General features: G+C 42.2%; 1 protein-coding gene across 1 annotated transcript in view; it reads right to left on the bottom strand.

Moving 5' to 3' along the window:
- Positions 1 to 17078, bottom strand: part of LOC111954296 (syntaxin-binding protein 5-like) — a 186017-nt gene that overhangs the window by 59468 nt on the left and 109471 nt on the right. The window contains exons 6-7 of the mRNA XM_070435855.1: positions 4184 to 4247; positions 2697 to 2780 (exon numbers count right to left, since the gene is read on the bottom strand). Of these exons, the coding sequence (XP_070291956.1) occupies positions 2697 to 2780; positions 4184 to 4247 (148 nt within the window). The remainder of the gene's footprint in view (positions 1 to 2696; positions 2781 to 4183; positions 4248 to 17078) is intronic.

The raw sequence follows: 17078 nt of genomic DNA, 5'->3' as shown, positions 1-17078 counted from the left end.
GAATTGGCCACTATTCTAGAAAAAMAAAAATCCTCAGCCCCTGGTGTTAGTCTCCACAATTCAGAGGTTAAATGCCTACTCTTCGCAGATTACCTATGCCTGCTGTCACCCACAGCAAATGGCCTACAGCAGAGCCTGGACCTGRTAGAGCAGTACTGCCAGACCTGGGCTCTGGCAGTAAACCCCAAAAATACTAAAATAATGATTTTCCAGAGAAGATCCAGATCTCAGGGAATTAGACCAAAGTTCTCAATTGGTACAAAATATATAGAGTAGTGCACACACTACAAWTACTRCGGTTTAAAAATAAGCTCGACTGGACACCATAATGGTGCAGTGAATGAACTGAGAGAGAAAGCACACAGGGCATTCTACACCATTAAAAAACAAATTCAAATTTTGCTAAAACTAATTGAATGTGTCGTTGAACCAATTGCATTTTATGCCAGCGAGGTGTGGGGTCCACTTGCAAAACAAGATTTCACCAAATGGGACAAACATCCTATTGAAACCCTGCATGCAGAGTTCTGTAAGATTCTCCTACATGTCCAGAGGAAAACTACAAACAATGCATGCAGTGCAGAATTAGGCCAATATCCACTAATAATAAAAACTCAAAAAAGAGCAATTAAGTTTGGAAACATCTAAAATACAGTGACCCCCTCTCATATCATTACCAAGTCCTGCAATGCCAAGAGCTGAGCAAAGAAAAGAGTCCCCTCATCCAGCTGGTCCTGGGGCTGAGTTCACTAACCTGTTTTACTAACACACTGAAGCCTTAGTCCCCTCATCCAGCTGGTCCTGGGGCTGAGTTCACTAACCTGTTCTACTATCACACTGAAGCCTCAGGACCAGAACATCAAATCAATCAGAATTAAACAAATTACAACACAATCAAAACAAAACTACATTGCTTATTGGGAAACACAAGCACACACAAAGCAAAATGCAGTGCTATCTGGCCCTAAATCGACAGTACACCGTGGCTAACTATTTGACCATGGTTACTGATCAAAACCTCAGAAAAACCTTGACAAAGTACAGGCTCAGTGAGCACAGCCTTGCCATTGAGAAGGGTAGACACAGGAAAACCTGGCTCCCAGTAGAGGAAAGGCTGTGCAACCACGGCACCACAGCAGAACCTGAAACAGAGCTGCATTTCCTGACAAAATATCCAAAATATAAAACCAGATTTCAAAGACCTCTCTGATGAGAATAGATTACCCGTCCTGTTGGGGGAGGACGCAGAGAGCTGTGGTTTGGCAGGGCACAACATTGCTACCTGCGATAAGATGAGGGACAGTGTRTGACAGACCAATCAACCTGCACATGTCCTCTATTGCATGCTTATTGTTATTGTTCAATGTATGGTTATTTTGACTCTTGGTTATTGTTGTTACTGTTGTCCCGTTGACAATGTTGATTCTTATTATCTTAATATTGTAAATATRCAAAGTAAGCTTTGGCAATATGTACATTGTCACGTCATGCCAATAAAGCACATTTAATTGAATAGAATTGAGAGACTGACAGAGCAACAGAGGGAGAGAGAAACTGAGACAGAATGCACAAGAAAGGGGGAGCATTCGCTTCAGCAGGGAGAGTCATCAAAGGGGCATGTTTTGCTTGTGGAGCCTTTTTATCGTAGAGGGTTTACAGTGCCACAACACTGTCAATGAGGTGAACAGAAGAACAGGTCTTAACATAAACTCATTACTGTAAGCCTGACTCTGTCTCTGTGTGTGTCTTTGTAAAACCACTCAATCCGCTTAATAAACTTCTACTGCAAGTTTYGGCACCAGGGTTTCTGACGCATTCTTAACTTGAGTATTATGAGGCTGGGGATGAGATACAACCAAGACATTATATTGTTTGTTTGTTTGTTAGAAAAGGATGTTGCCTTTGAGAAACAAGTTCAAAATACTTTTCACAAATGTCCGACCCTCTATAGTACAAAATGAGGGCCACGGGAGAGACAGCAGGGCATCTGTGGTTCTAAAAGAGACTACACACTGTGTGTAGCCTACTGTAGTATTGGTTTCCGTTCACTTGTAACTCAGTCTGGGTACAGGTACAGACAAACACCAAGCAATCCTGTTCTCTTCCTTCTTCAATATCAGCTGACAACACCCAATATAACACATCAAACCATCACACAGACTCAGAATTGTCTATGCCAAGAATCCCTATTTTATATCCCACAGTGATGTGAGACAGAGACCTCCTTTTCCATTTCCTAAAATGAGCCTGCGGTGAGCCATGACGAACCATCTCTCCTCTCCAGTGTCGAGCGGCTTAGATCACTGATGAACATGTCACATCAGACCCACACAACAACACAGACGGCTGAGACGAGTGTTGGCGTACGTCTAGTAGGTATTAACGCGTGTGTGTGTGTGTGTGTTTGTGTGTGTACCAGTGTGGGTGTAGAGTAGGTATCAGAGTAGATACATGCCTCCACTACATCTCTAGTCCTCCACAGACTCTAAAGCCATGTGATGTAATCTCTCAAAGGCAAACAATGCATATGGCATACAAGCACACAGTACACACACACACAAACAAACACACACACATACTGTATATACAGCACACATCTATTTATACAAAGCAGTTCATTAATATTTGATTCCTCATGCATTCCCCAGATCACTGGAAGAGAGGCACTGAAAGGCATTGTGGGAGATGGTGCCTACCTCGTCATACGTGTACCGGTAGTCTGCCTTCTTTGATTTCAGATCCCACAGGACCACGATCCCAGACTCATATCCAATTATAAGCTGGAATGAAAAAGTGACAGGCAGCCAGTGAGATTTGGCCCGGTGAAAAGATGACCCACGTCAGAGAAGGAATAATATGCTCAACATTCACACGGCAGGCTGTGGTGGGATGGGGGGGGATGAAAGACAATGCATACAGGACACACAGCTTACAGGAGTCGCCTTTTTACCTTGGTTCTAAACCAACAACAAGAAAAATAAGTGCATTTTTTAAAATGTTTTATTGATATCGGTGAACCAAACCATGCCTCCCCCACTCTAAAGTTGATATTGTCAACATATTCCAAACAATGGACTCTTTTCAATTAAATCAAATGATAAATCATTATTTATGTTATTCTTTAGAATGTAGCTGCTCTTGCACCATGAGTCCAAGAACACAGGTAATTTATAGACAAACGTGTGAACAACTGTGGCTCACAAGTCATTCATCTATCAAAAGCAATTATTTGTGTGTTCAAATAAAAATATAAATAATGATCCACTAGCTATAAGTTTTCATAAAGGCTAAACCTATAATGTTTCATAAAGGCTAAACCTATAAGTTTTCATAAAGGCTAAACCTATAATGTTTCATAAAGGCTAAACCTATATGTTTCATAAAGGCTAAACTATAATGTTTCATAAAGGCTAAACCTATAAGTTTTATAAAGGCTAAACCTATAATGTTTCATAAAGGCTAAACCTATAATGTTTCATAAAGGCTAAACCTATAATGTTTCATAAAGGCTAAACCTATAATGTTTCATAAAGGCTAAACCTATAATGTTTCATAAAGGCTAAACCTATAATGTTTTCATAAAGGCTAAACCTATAATGTTTCATAAAGGCTAAACCTATAATGTTTCATAAGGCTAAACCATATAACGTTTCATAAAGGCCTAAACCTATAATGTTTCATAAAGGCTAAACCTATAATGTTTCATAAAGGCTAAACCTATAAGTTTCAAAGGCTAACCTATAGTTTCATAAAGGCTAAACCTATAAGTTTCATAAGGCTAAACTATAAGTTTCATAAAGCTAAACCTATAATCGTTTCATAAAGGCTAAACCTATAATGTTTCATAAAGCATAACCAATTAATGTTTCATAAAGGCTAAACCTACAGTACCTGGAGAGTGGGGAGGGAGGAGGGAAGAAGGAAGAAAGAGAGAGAGAGAAAAGGTAAAAGTAAAGTGGTCGGTTGAAGTAAGGTCTTAGGGCTGATATACCAAATACTTTGTGTGGCCTGTTTGAATAAGCCACCAAGGTCTCATTCATCACCCACATGACTGTCTCTCTGTCTTTCTGTCTGTCTCATTGAAAGCGGGGGGCATGGCACACTCTTCGACATTAACAACAAGGAACGATACACACATGTAGATGTAATGTACACAATATGTAGGCAGAGAGACACTCTATACCTTTCCCTCATCCATGGGGTTGTCACTTATGTGGACCACAGGACCTGGGTGGGCCTTGGAGGATCTGATAGAGAGGAAGAGAAAAGTAAGAGAGAGCGCAAATAAGAAGAAAAGAGAGGTGAGAAACAACATTCACCTCAGCGGCATCAAAGGGAAGTCATATACATCAGACAGGTGAGGTAGTATTGCATGTGTGCAGAGTTCACACACATCATTTAGATCACCTTGGCTTATAGTGAGAGCAGAGGACAAACATTGAGCTTAGAGCATCTAAAGGAACTTTAGAAACAGAGCAGTGGGAAGGACAGGGCTAACTGCTGAAGCCCTGAGAGTACTCTTTCAAAGACAAGAGCTTACTGACAGGAGAGATGGATGGCTGTCAGTCCCCTCTGAGTGTGTACTGTAGTGTGTGTTGTGGCAGCCTAGGGGAGTCAGAGGTGAAACTCACAATAAAATAAGACAGCGGGAGACCGTTTTGCGGTGCTCAAACKAAAGTTGTTCTTTAATAAAGGTTGTGGGGAATGGGGAGGGGAGAAATACAACGGAAAGGCCTCTCGGGTAACGGGTGGGTCACTCTGCGTCCGGCGTGGCGGCTCTCCGGACCGCCTGTGTTAATGAACAAAAAAGAGAGAGATGAGTCCGGGTTCAAGTATTGCTCCAACTTGCGCCGGAGGCGTGCCCCGCACGGGGAAAAAAAAAAAAAAAAAGGGGGGGGGGGGGGTTTTTGCCTCTTCCGTTGGGGGAAAAAATGAAAGAGAGAGATGCAGTTGAAGTCGGAATTTTACCTAACTTAGCCAAATACATTTAAACTCAGTTTTTCACAATTCCTGACATTAATTCTAGTAAAAATGCCCTGTCTTAGGTCAGAAGTCACACGGGAACTATCACTATTTCATCACATTCCCAGTGGGTCAGAAGTTTACATACACTCAATTAGTATTTGGTAGCATTGCCATTAAATTGTTTAACTTGGGTCAAATGTTTCGGGTAGCCTTCCACAAGCTTCCCACATAAGTTGGATGAATTTTGGCACAATCCTCCTGACAGAGCTGGGTAACTGAGTCAGGTTTGTAGGCCTCCTTGCTCGCACACGTTTTTCAGATTGCTCACACATTTCTAGGATTGAGGTCAGGGCTTTGTGATGGCCACTCCAATACCTTGACTTTGTTGTCCTTAAGCCATTTTGCCACAACTTTGGAAGTATGCTTGAGGTCATTGTCCATTTGGAAGACCCATTTGCGACCAAGCTTTAACTTCCTGACTGATGTCTTGAGATTTGCTTCAATATATCCACCTAATTTCCTGCCTCATGATGCCATCTATTCTGTGAAGTGCACAGTCCCTCCTGCACAAAGCACCCCCGCAACATGATGCTGCCACCCCCGTGCTTCACGGTTGGGATGGTGTTCTTCGGCTTGCAAGACCTCCCCCTTTTTCCTCCAAACATAACGATGGTCATTATGGCCAAACAGTTCTATTTTTGTTTCATCAGACCAGAGGACATTTCTCCAAAAAGTACGATCTTTGTCCCCATGTGCAGTTGCAAACGTAGTCTTGCTTTTTAATGGTGGTTTTGGAGCAGTGGCTTCTCCGTTGTGAGCGCCCTTTCAGGTTATGTCGATATAGGACTCTTTTACTGTGGGATATAGATACTTTTGTACCTGTTTCCTCCAGCATCTTCACAAGCCTTTGCTGTTGTTCTGGGATTGATTTGTACTTTTCACACCAAATCAACATTCATCTCTAGGAGACAGATTCGTCTCCTTCCTGAGCGGTATGACTCTGGTGGTCCCAGGGTGTTTATACTTGCGTACCATGTTTTTGTACAGATGAACGTGGTACCTTCAGGCGTTTGGAAATTTCTCCCAGATGAACCAGACTTGTGAGGTCTAAAATTTTCTGAGTCTTGGCTGATTCTTTTTGAGTTTGGAAGGTAAGGCCTTGACAATACATACACAGGTACACCTCCAATTGACTCAAATTATGTCAATTAGCCTATCAGAAGCTTCTAATGCCATGACATCATTTTCTGGAATTTTCCAAGCTGTTAAAGGCACAGTCAACTTAGTGTATGTATACTTCTGACCCACTGGAATTGTGATACAAGATTATAAGTGAAATAATCTGTCTGTAAACAATTGTTGGAAAAATTACTTGTGTCATACAAAAGTAGATTCCTAACCGACTTGCCAAAACTATAGTTTGTTAACAATACATTTTTGGAGTGGTTAAAAACAAGTTTAATGACTCCAATCTAAGTGTATGTAAACTTCCGACTTTAGGTGAGTCAAACAGTGACTACAATCTTCTTTGTCGCTGGATCGAGGTGCTTATCATATTCACTCTGGTTCTTCTGAAGTCTAGATGTACCCTCTGCCTGTCTGCCCAAGCGCCCGAGTGACTGCACCTCTACTTATACTCATTTGGGGTAATGAGGGACAGGTGGGACCAATTCCAGGTGCCAATTGGTTGCAGAACCTGGACTGGCTAATATTGGTGTTGAATCCCCAGCCCCAGTTGGTGACTGTAGAGCTGTCCATTGGGCTGACTGACCTTGGCCTCTCTAGCCCTCTGGAGCTGACCATGGTCCTGCTACTTCCTTTGTAGCTCCCTGCTTGCCCACAGTGTGTGTGTCTCTCTCTCTCTCTCTCTCTCTGTATCTCCGTCTCAGTCTCCATCTCCCTGCCTCCCCCTCTCTCTTTGCGAATACACATTTAGCTGACAATAGCATCTATCAATCTAACCCCTCTACACCCAGGCCTAAGACTGCCATCACGGCTAACATAGAGGATGAAGAGAGGAAAGGAAGCTATGGCTAGGAGAATAAGGACATAGCCCACAGCTGCCGGGGTCTATATTTAGCAGTGTTAACCAGATAGCGTTATTACCTCAGTGTTACTGCAGCTGGAGTTGTGTATTTATGTGATACCCCTCGCCACTGTCTCACTGTTATTTCAAAAACAACCCATTCTCAGCTGCACACACACACACACACACACACACACATGTACGCGTGCACACAAACATACACACAGGAAATGGCAAGGTTTTGGAGAAGGGATCACCATGGCAACAGAGGCAGGATGGGCAGAGTGCAGACAGCCTCCCGAAAACATGTAGCACCCACACAGAGGCAAGCACACACACACACACACACACACACACACACACACACACACACACACACACACACACACACACACACACACACACACACACACAGTAGTGATGTGTGGGTTGACTCATAACCCGCAGACCTCGCGGTTATATCCACGSAATGGATGYGTTTAGGGTCATTAAATGGGTTGAATGAAAAAATCCATAAATGTATAGTTCTTGTGCAATTTATATCTATAGGCTACTTTAGYTTTTTCCTTTCATTATTTTAGGCTATCTGGCATTAGTGRGTGAACCTAAGCCTCAAGGTCTAACTGTACAAGCGCCAAATAGCCTACACGCCAWTCGCCAAATGCTTTTGGGAACKGMACYAAAAGTTCACGTAAATCCACGGAGGCAAAAATGACAATGTCAATGTTTAATTCAATAAGAGAAAAGCTGCGAAATGGAGAGTTGAAAATAAATAGAAGGGAGTGTCAGAAATGTAGTTTGYGAAAGATTTGGTGAAGTGCTAAAAGATGATGATAGCAGTGCAGGCTATATTAGCCTATGTGTGATGATTGTGAGGCGCTATACACGTTCGACAGTCACAAGATGGGGATTTTAAATAGGCCTCTGGCACGTCAAGGGAACTGTAGCCTACTGTTCAGATGGGTTAGATAGAAACTGAAACCTGGAAACTTACTGTAGGTCTATAACCTCTCACACATAGCCTTAATATTATCTCCTGCAGAATTAAGCATTTCTTGCTGTAAAATGATACACCAAATGTAGGRAAAATGTTCACTTGGGAACTGGAGTGGAGGTGCTGTCTTTATTAGCATCATAAAAGCTGATAGTATTTCAACCACATAAAATAGGCATCCAAACCKAATTGAAATCTTATCAGAAACATGTTAGGTTGCTTTCACACATTTCTATTACCTTACAAATTAAAGTATTTTGGAAAATTTAAACAGGAAATCTTTCGCATTTTTTGGGGGGGTATTTCATTTTCTCTCCGGTCGCTAAACATCTTTGCTGCACAGAAGAAGATGACAAAGGAAACMTTACCGATGTCAACTAGATTGAAGCATTCCTTCTATCAATTTATGGCAATATTCTGGTGAGCAAGGGTTTAATTAGTCTTCTAGGGCAAAATATAAGGAGAAATAGGGAGAAATGTGCATTGGGTATTCAGAGGATATTTATAAACTAAAATAACATTGATGCTTACAAGAAGGGGTTTGAAGCGGTTCACGGAATAGAACTGAAAACCGGAAAATAGTTACATTTTTCTAGGAACATAAACGAAACCGGGAACGAAAGTGATCCATATACTGTTCCACAACAGAACCGTTATTTTAAAGGCATGGGAACCAGTTAATAACCTTTTTTTGTTCCAGGCATTTTTTTCTAGTCCCACAAAATAAAATGCAACTAAGCGCCTATGCAAAGCCCTCACTGTGTCACTCAGAAACGTATGCCAGTAGTCTGCCTGCAAGCTGAAAATCTTTGCCAGTGTGTGTGCATGTTTAGGCTACCTTCCCCCTCCGAAGCTTAAACTACTATACTGATGTCACCAGAGTGATACAGAAGATAGAGAGATTGATTTTTGATTAGCTAGAGAAGAATTGATAAACTTTTTCAATGCTAGTTAAGGATACCACAGTGTAGGCCTAGTTGGATTTATTAACTATAAAAAGGTKAAATGTGTTTTTTATTCTGGTGCTACTCTGCACACACAAGCTTGTTAGCTTGCTAGCTTAAGCTTGTTAGCTAGCTAGCTCAAAGGACATTCAAAGTTCCTTCACTGAAGCCGCTCTTGCCAGGTATAATTCTGTGCACTTAATTCAAATAAAGCATTTCATAAAAAGATGCCCAGCTCTCAACGCCTCCTCCTCAGCCCTCTCTCGCTTTCTCCCCACCCGCAAAAATTTGAGTTGCATCTTACGCCATAGGCTACACATGTCTGTCCATCATGCCTGTAAACAACTAGCTTGCCTGCTCTGTCTGCACTGATTGGTGAAGTATTTAAATGAGCTAAATGTAAAAAAAAACAGTTGATTTCACAGGTTAGAAAAGGAACAGAAAGGTACAATATAAACTGGTACTCTTGGGGGTTCGAACCGGTTCAGAACTTAACTTTGCTGGTCGGAACAGTGGAATGGAACAAAAAAAATAATGGTTCTGTTCAGAACAAAACGATCAGAAAATACTGTAGGTACAAACCCCTGCATACAACTAATCATTTTCTTTACTGTGTCAAACTTGATAATTGAAAATAAATATAAACAGAGGTTTTATAAGTCACATTGAGTTGATGTACACTACTTGCCCTGGAGTAGGGGTGTCTCACCTATTCTGTAAGGTCTAAAGAGGGAGGGGTTACTGGGTAGGTTCCTCAGTCCTTTTAGTACACACACGATCTCACTTCAGGTTGTCACTGTGATAGCAAAGAATTCTGAAGCTTTCCTCACTAGATCTAGTCAAGTGTACAGAATTGATTTAGAGGCGAGTTGTGTTGATCTCAGCCATCCAGGGCAAATAAAATAAAATGTACTTGTCACATGCTTCATGAACAATAGGTGTACGCTAACAGTTAAATGCTTACTTTCAGTTCACTTTTTCCAACAATTCAGAGTCCTTTTTCCCTTTACTTGGTCGGCACTAAAGTATTGAGAGGAGCCCCTACAAGGCTCTACATCTGTATCTGTGCAAGAGTGTGAAAAGGAATGACAAGATGTAGAGGCCTGAATTCCACACCCCATACTTCTCTCATAATGGATAGCGCCTGCTGTGGAATCTGACTTCTATATGGATTGCATTCACTTTAGCCCATATSATATTGCATGCATCACATTCACACACACATATGCAATACACACAAACCATAGTTAGGCCATCAAACCCAATGTCCCATAGCGGATATCATGCGCACAAACACTGTCAAAGACCGTCAACCACCTGTGGTGTGTATCACAAACGGATAGGATCAGCATGCATGCATAACCACACACATACACAATACACACACCAGAGCATGTGAGCTGATTTGAGTGGTTGTAATTCCCYCTCATTGCTCGTGAAGTGGTGCTTGCCCACTGCTCCTGCTTCATGTCCTTTCCAACCGCTCCTAAAACCGCTGTGTGTCTTCACAGGAAGAAAATACTGAGGCTCCAAATTTGCTCCACTCATTAAAAATCACAATTTAACCAACACCCATTTATTTTTGTGACCACCTGGACCTACCAGTTGGTTTTGAAGTATTGAAACCAAACCATATGATTTTTATGAGAAGTATTTGAATAGACATGAAATGGTGAATGTAAGAAGTGCACATCATTTCAAATAGYKTACATGTCATATTAAACAGCATGTAAACACTCTAAATAGGTCAGGAGCCAGACAAGGAGACTAAGAATTAATGAAAAAAGAAAATGAATTATTTASGCTAAATTATTTCCATTATGTCAAGGCTATAGCCTACAAAGAAATACATTGTGAAGCATTTGTGAGTGCGTTACAATAGGCTGGTAGGGAKATAAAYCGCTCAMCWTTTAAACAACATTTCATTGTATAGTCTATTCATCATTATAGTCTATAAATTGCGCATATAGGCTGTGACTTACTTAGAATGAAATACAAATTAAATGGAAAATMACTTATTACTGCCTTTGAATTCATTTTTAGAAACGGTAGTTTGGCCAGTCTGTGGCTTCAGGCTCATGCGATGGTCCCTGGAGAGCTGGCCAGCAGCGGAGAATATCCTCTCCTCACTTGCAGAGCCACTGGGGATGCTAAATACCCTTTTGGCCACTCTTGCCAGGCTGGGCAGAGATACAAACTTGTTTTTTTTATTTTCTTCTATAGGTAGGCCTAAAGGTTTTTAGGCAAAATATCCCAATCAAATCGGAACGCTCCTTGAACATGGGAATATGCCAGGCCTATTGGGCCGAAATCAATTATTGTATAGATCAGGGTTCCCCAACTGACAGGCCGCGGGCCAAATCTGGCCCACCAGCAATATTATCTGGCCCCCAAAAGCCCCCCAAATTATTCTACATATTTTTTTATAAAAAAAAAAGATATGTATAAAAAAAAAAAGAGGACCTGAGATGCAAAAAGCCCAAAATGCAATGTCCCAAGAAGGAAGTTACCCTACCTAAATAATGCAAAAGTTACATTTTAACTTAACTAATAAAGCAGGGAGGCAATCAATAGGAGTTGCACAGCGCCTGGTGCTGAAAATATAGCTCCCTTTTTATGCAAGTGGCACACAGCAACAGACGGGACAAAACTACACCAGTCGAGTAATTCACTTCAACAATAATCTTCATTTTAATTTGACTTCACATACAACAAGAGGGCTTAAATTGGAGTCTATTTCTTCCGAGCCTAGGCCATATAAAATAACTTAACTGGCTGTGGTTGGCTGAGGCATAACAGCATCTTTCACAAGAAAAAAAATATATGACCTAATATAAATGTTTATTTTTATTTTTCTTATGCCTACTTCCAATTGCAACTGGACCAAAAATGTAGCATCCTACATGAAACAATAATTTAAAGAAAAAAAGACAATGTCTGTGTCTTGAGACCTAAATAGCCATGTATAAGCACTCGCAATAATGTTAGTGTTTACTAAATACAGTCATGTAGGCCACTGAGTTACTTCCTTGGACACAATCTTGTGGATATCTTGTGAGATAGATGTCAGTATAATGCACGGGCAGTCTGACTATCAGTCAAAAGTTTGGGCAAACCTACTTATTCCAGGGTTTTTCTTTATTTTTAACTATTTTCTACATTGTAGACATAAAAACACATGCACACACACACACACACACACAAGCATCCAACACTGAAACATCGAAAACACAGTCACCCTGACCTATGGTAACATGGCATTAACAACCCTAGCAACATGCCAACACAATATGTTTTGACTACCTATTAACGGTATGTGTATTCGGGGAAGTGGTATATTGTAGGTGCAGTTATCACAGTGAGCTAACAAAAAAGAGGAGTCAGAGAGAGATTTGCTCAGAGAGGGGGAATGGATAGAAAGAAAGAGTGGAGTGGAGTGTGAGGACCGGTGGGTCGGCTTTGCTATCTTCTAGGTSCCTTGGAGGATTGGCTGATTAGATCCCCTCTGTGTCTGGGCCACATCGGAAAACCCTGACTGCATGGGGCTCTCTCACACTTACATACTCACTCAGGATGCAGGGTGATTGGTAAGTCTTGACTGAATTATGCATTTTCATACACACACACACCAGTGGAGCCTGCTGAGGGGAGGACGGCTCATAATAATCGCTGGAAAGGAGTCAATGGAATGGCTTCAAACACATGGAAAACATGTATTTGATAGCGTTCCACTCATTCCACTCCAGCCATTCCCACGAGCCCATCCTAACCAATTAAGATGCCACCAACTTCCTGTGAGGCACACACACACACACACCACACACCACCACACACACACACACACACACACACACACACCACACCACACACACACACACACACCACACACACACACACACACACACACACACACACACACACACACACACACACACAGAGTTAGCAAAAGACAGGAATAAAGTGGGGGAAGGGAAAGAGGGAGAGAGAACACCCTCTGGTGTTAACATGAACTGTGTGTCATAGTGGCTTCTAGGCTGTCCCTTACTCCTGTTATAGTTCCCCTTGTACACACTGACAACATCCCTGACTATGACTCATAACACCCACATTGTCATTGCATGTTCTCATTCACACATGACCTGGCCTCCTCCCCCTTGTTGATGACATTACAAGAGGGGGGGAGTTGTCACGTTCCTGACCTGTTTTCTGTTGTTTTGTATGTGTGTGATGGTCAGGGCGTGAGTTTTGGGTGGGCAGTCTATGTTTGCTGTTTCTATGTTGGTTTTGGGTTGCCTGGTATGGCTCTTAATTAGAGGCAGGTGTTTTGCGTTTTCCTCTAATTGAGAGTCATATTAAGGTAGGTTGTTCTCACTGTTTGTTTGTGGGTGATTGTCGCTGTGTCTGTGTTTGTTGCACCACACGGTACTGTCTCGTCTCGTTCATTCGGTCGTTCCTGTTCATGTGTTCTTCGTTTCATGTAAGTTCGTAGTTTAGGTCTGTCTAGTTCGTTTTGTTATTTTGTATATTTAGTCAAGTGTATTTCGTGTCTGTCTTCGTCTTACAATAAAGTCATTATGTATTCATCACCCGCTGCGCCTTGGTCTACTCACTCACCGAAAGAGAGCCGTTACAGGAGTAAGTCACACATAGAGTGTAGCTCCAGGCTAGGCCCAGAGCCAGAGGTATGGTTACTAAAAGCAGTATTTAAATAGCAGGGGCCTGGATGTTAACCATACATTGAAGCACAGAACAGAACCTAGCTAGCCATTGATGCTATACTCTCCACACAGAGATAGTGAGAGAGGGAGGATAGCGAATAGGGAAATTGTACTATCATCACCCACACCTGATTCTGATCTGGGAAACTGAGCTGGGCTATGATGACTGGTTTATGTGATGACTACAGGGATTGTGATGACTGGCTTTGTAATGTCCCACTATCCCCACTACTGTATGTCACATACTCTTTGGTCTAGTAAATTGGTTGTACTGTTCTTCACTATGCCTAGTCTAATCTTGAACACAAACGCACTGTTACCTATAAGTACTTGGTGTACTAAACTAGAACAGAACTGAACTGCAGTGTTCTGCTGTAGTATTGAGTGCTGCAGTATTTCCTAGTAATCTGCTTGACAGTGTTCAGTTCCACTCTGTAATGTTCAGTGCTCTGATCTTGTGTATTTCTCTCTATGCAGTGCAATACTGAGGGGGTGTAATATGAAGAGTGCCATCTTCATTGTTCCCTCAACCTCCCACTCCACTGTCCCTCTCTGATGACAGCATCAAAAGAACATAATAGGAGAAGATAAAGGCAGTCAAGGTATCTAACGTTCATTCCAGCAGCTCAGAATAAGACGAGAGAGAGAGAGAGAGAGAGAGAGGAGAGAGAGGAGGGAGAGAGAAAGTGCCATCTGAAACACTCTCAGATATTCCCTTATCATAAAGCCTTTATGTGCAGATTTTCTGTTGTCATCAGAACTGAATATGGGCCACACGCACACACGCACAGTGCCTTCAGAAAGAAAGTATTCACACCCCTTGACTTTTTCCACATTTTGTTGTGTTAAAATMTATTAAATTARACCTGCGGTTAAATCCGCAGGGTGGACGGGTTTAGAGTCATTAAATATTGGGTGGGTGGCAGGCAGGTTGAATAAAGAGATGACCTACACGTCAATTGCCAAATGCTTTTGGGAACAGGTAGAAAAAGTTTACATCAAATCCACGGAGGCAAAAAGGACAATGTCGGAGTTGAATTCAATCAGAGAAACACAGACTTCAAACAGGCCTATGTCACGTGTCCCAATATGGCGCCGACAGACAGGGCAGCTCTGCTTCTAACTCCTAAACAACTTTGCAGTATTTTGTTATTTTGTGTGTTATTTATTAAATTATTAGCCCAGGACATTTTTTGTGTTATTACATACAGCCGGAAATAACTTTTGTATATCAGAGCGGCGGTAACTCACCAGCATTACGAACGGGAATGCGACTTTCCCGAATTGTTCGTAACCCCCAGGGCAATTGAACTGATTCCAGAGGCTGATCCAAAACACCGCCAGCGGAGAATAGGTATTCGGAGTGGACTTCTAGTGGACTTCCGACTCAGGAGGCGCGCACACCATCCACCGCTTCCAAGGATATTACTCGCTAATGATCAGTCTCTGGATAATAAAGTAGACGAGCTCAGGGCGAGAATCTRCTTCCAGAGAGACATCAGGGATTGTAACATACTCTGTTTCACGGAAACATGGCTCTCTCAGGATATACTGTCTTTGTCCATACAGGCAGCTGGGTTCTCAGTATATCGCACAGACAGGAATAAAGAATTCTCCGTGAAGAAGAAAGGTGGGGGTGTATGTTTCATGATCAACCACTCATGGTGTGATTGTGATAACATACAGAAACTCAAGTCCTTTTGTTCACCCGCCCTAGAATACCTCACAAGCAAATGCCGACCGTATTACCTCCCAAGAGAATTATCTTCGGTTATAGTCACAGCCGTGTATATTCCCCCTCAAGCCGATACCAAGACGGCCCTCAAAGAACTTCACAAGACTTTATTCAAACTGGAAACCACATATCCAGAGGCCACATTTATTGTGGCTGGAGATTTTAACAAAGCAAAGTTGAGGAAAACGCTACCGAAYTTCTCTCAACACATTGACTGTAGTACTCACTGCTACTCCAACTTCCGGGATGCCTACAAGGCCCTCCCCRGCCCTCCCTTCATCAAATCTGATAACGACTCCATTTTGCTCCTCCCTTCCTATAGGCAGAAACTCAAACAGGAAGTACCCGTGCTAAGGGCTATTCAACGCTGGTCTGACCAATCGGAATCCACGCATCAAGATTGTTTTGATCACGCAAACTGGGATATGTTCCGGGTAGCCTCCGAAAATAATATCGACGAATATACTGATACGGTGACTGAGTTTATCAGGAAGTGTTGTACCCACTGTGACTATTAAAACCTACCCTAACCAAAAACCAGGGATAGATGGCAGCATTCCCGCAAAACTGAAAGCGCGAACCATCACATTTAACCATGGCAAGGTGACTGGGAATATGGCCGAATACAAACAGTGCAGTTATTCCATCCGTAAGGCAATCAAAGAGGCAAAACTCCAGTATAGAGACAAAGTGGAGTCGCAATTCAATGGCTCAGACACAAGACGTATGTGGCAGGATATACAGACAATCACGGACTACAAAGYAAAAACCAGCCTCGTCGCGGACACCGACGTCTTGCTTCCGGACAAGCTCAACACCTTCGTCGCCCACTTTGAGGATAATACAGTGCCACCGACGCGGCTTGCTACCAAAGAGATGACTATCGCACTCACTTCTGTTATCATGAAGTTCTTTGAAGAGGCTAATTAAGGATCATATCCCCTCTACCTTACCTGACACCCTAGACCCATTTAAAATAATCTCTCACTCAATGTCAACAAAGGAGCTGATCGTGGACTTCAGGAAACAGCAGTGGGAGCACGCCCCTATCCACATCGATGGGACTGCAGTGGAGCAGGTGGAAAGCTTCAAGTTCCTTGGCATACACATCACTGACGATCTGAAATGGTCCACCCACACAGAAAGTGTGGTGAAGAAGGCGCAACAGGAGACTGAAGAAATTTGGCTTGGCACCTAAAACCCTCACAAACTTGTACAGATGCACAATTGAGAGGCTGCTGTCGGGCTGTYTCACCGCCTGGTARGCTATCATCCAGAAGGTGAGGTCAGTACAGGTGCACCGAGAGACTGAAAAACAGCTTCTATCTCAAGGCCATCAGACTGTTAAATAGCCATCACAAGGCAGCTTCCACCCGGTTACGTAGCCCTGCACCTTAGATGCTGCTGCCCAATAGACATGAAATCACTGGTCACTTTAATAATGGAACACTAGTCACTATACTTATGTTTACATATTTTTGCTTTACTCATCTCATATGTACACTGCTCAAAAAAATAAAGGGAACACTTAAACAACACAATGTAACTCCAAGTCAATCACACTTCTGTGAAATCAAACTGTCCACTTAGGAAGRAACACTGATTGACAATAAATTTCACATGCTGTTGTGCAAATGGAATAGACAACAGGTGGAAATTATAGGCAATTAGCAAGACACCCCCAATAAAGGAGTGG

The sequence above is a fragment of the Salvelinus sp. IW2-2015 genome, linkage group LG28 (assembly GCF_002910315.2).
Source record: "Salvelinus sp. IW2-2015 linkage group LG28, ASM291031v2, whole genome shotgun sequence".
NCBI lineage: Eukaryota > Metazoa > Chordata > Actinopteri > Salmoniformes > Salmonidae > Salvelinus > Salvelinus sp. IW2-2015.
This window is presented reverse-complemented; position numbering and strand designations above follow the sequence as displayed.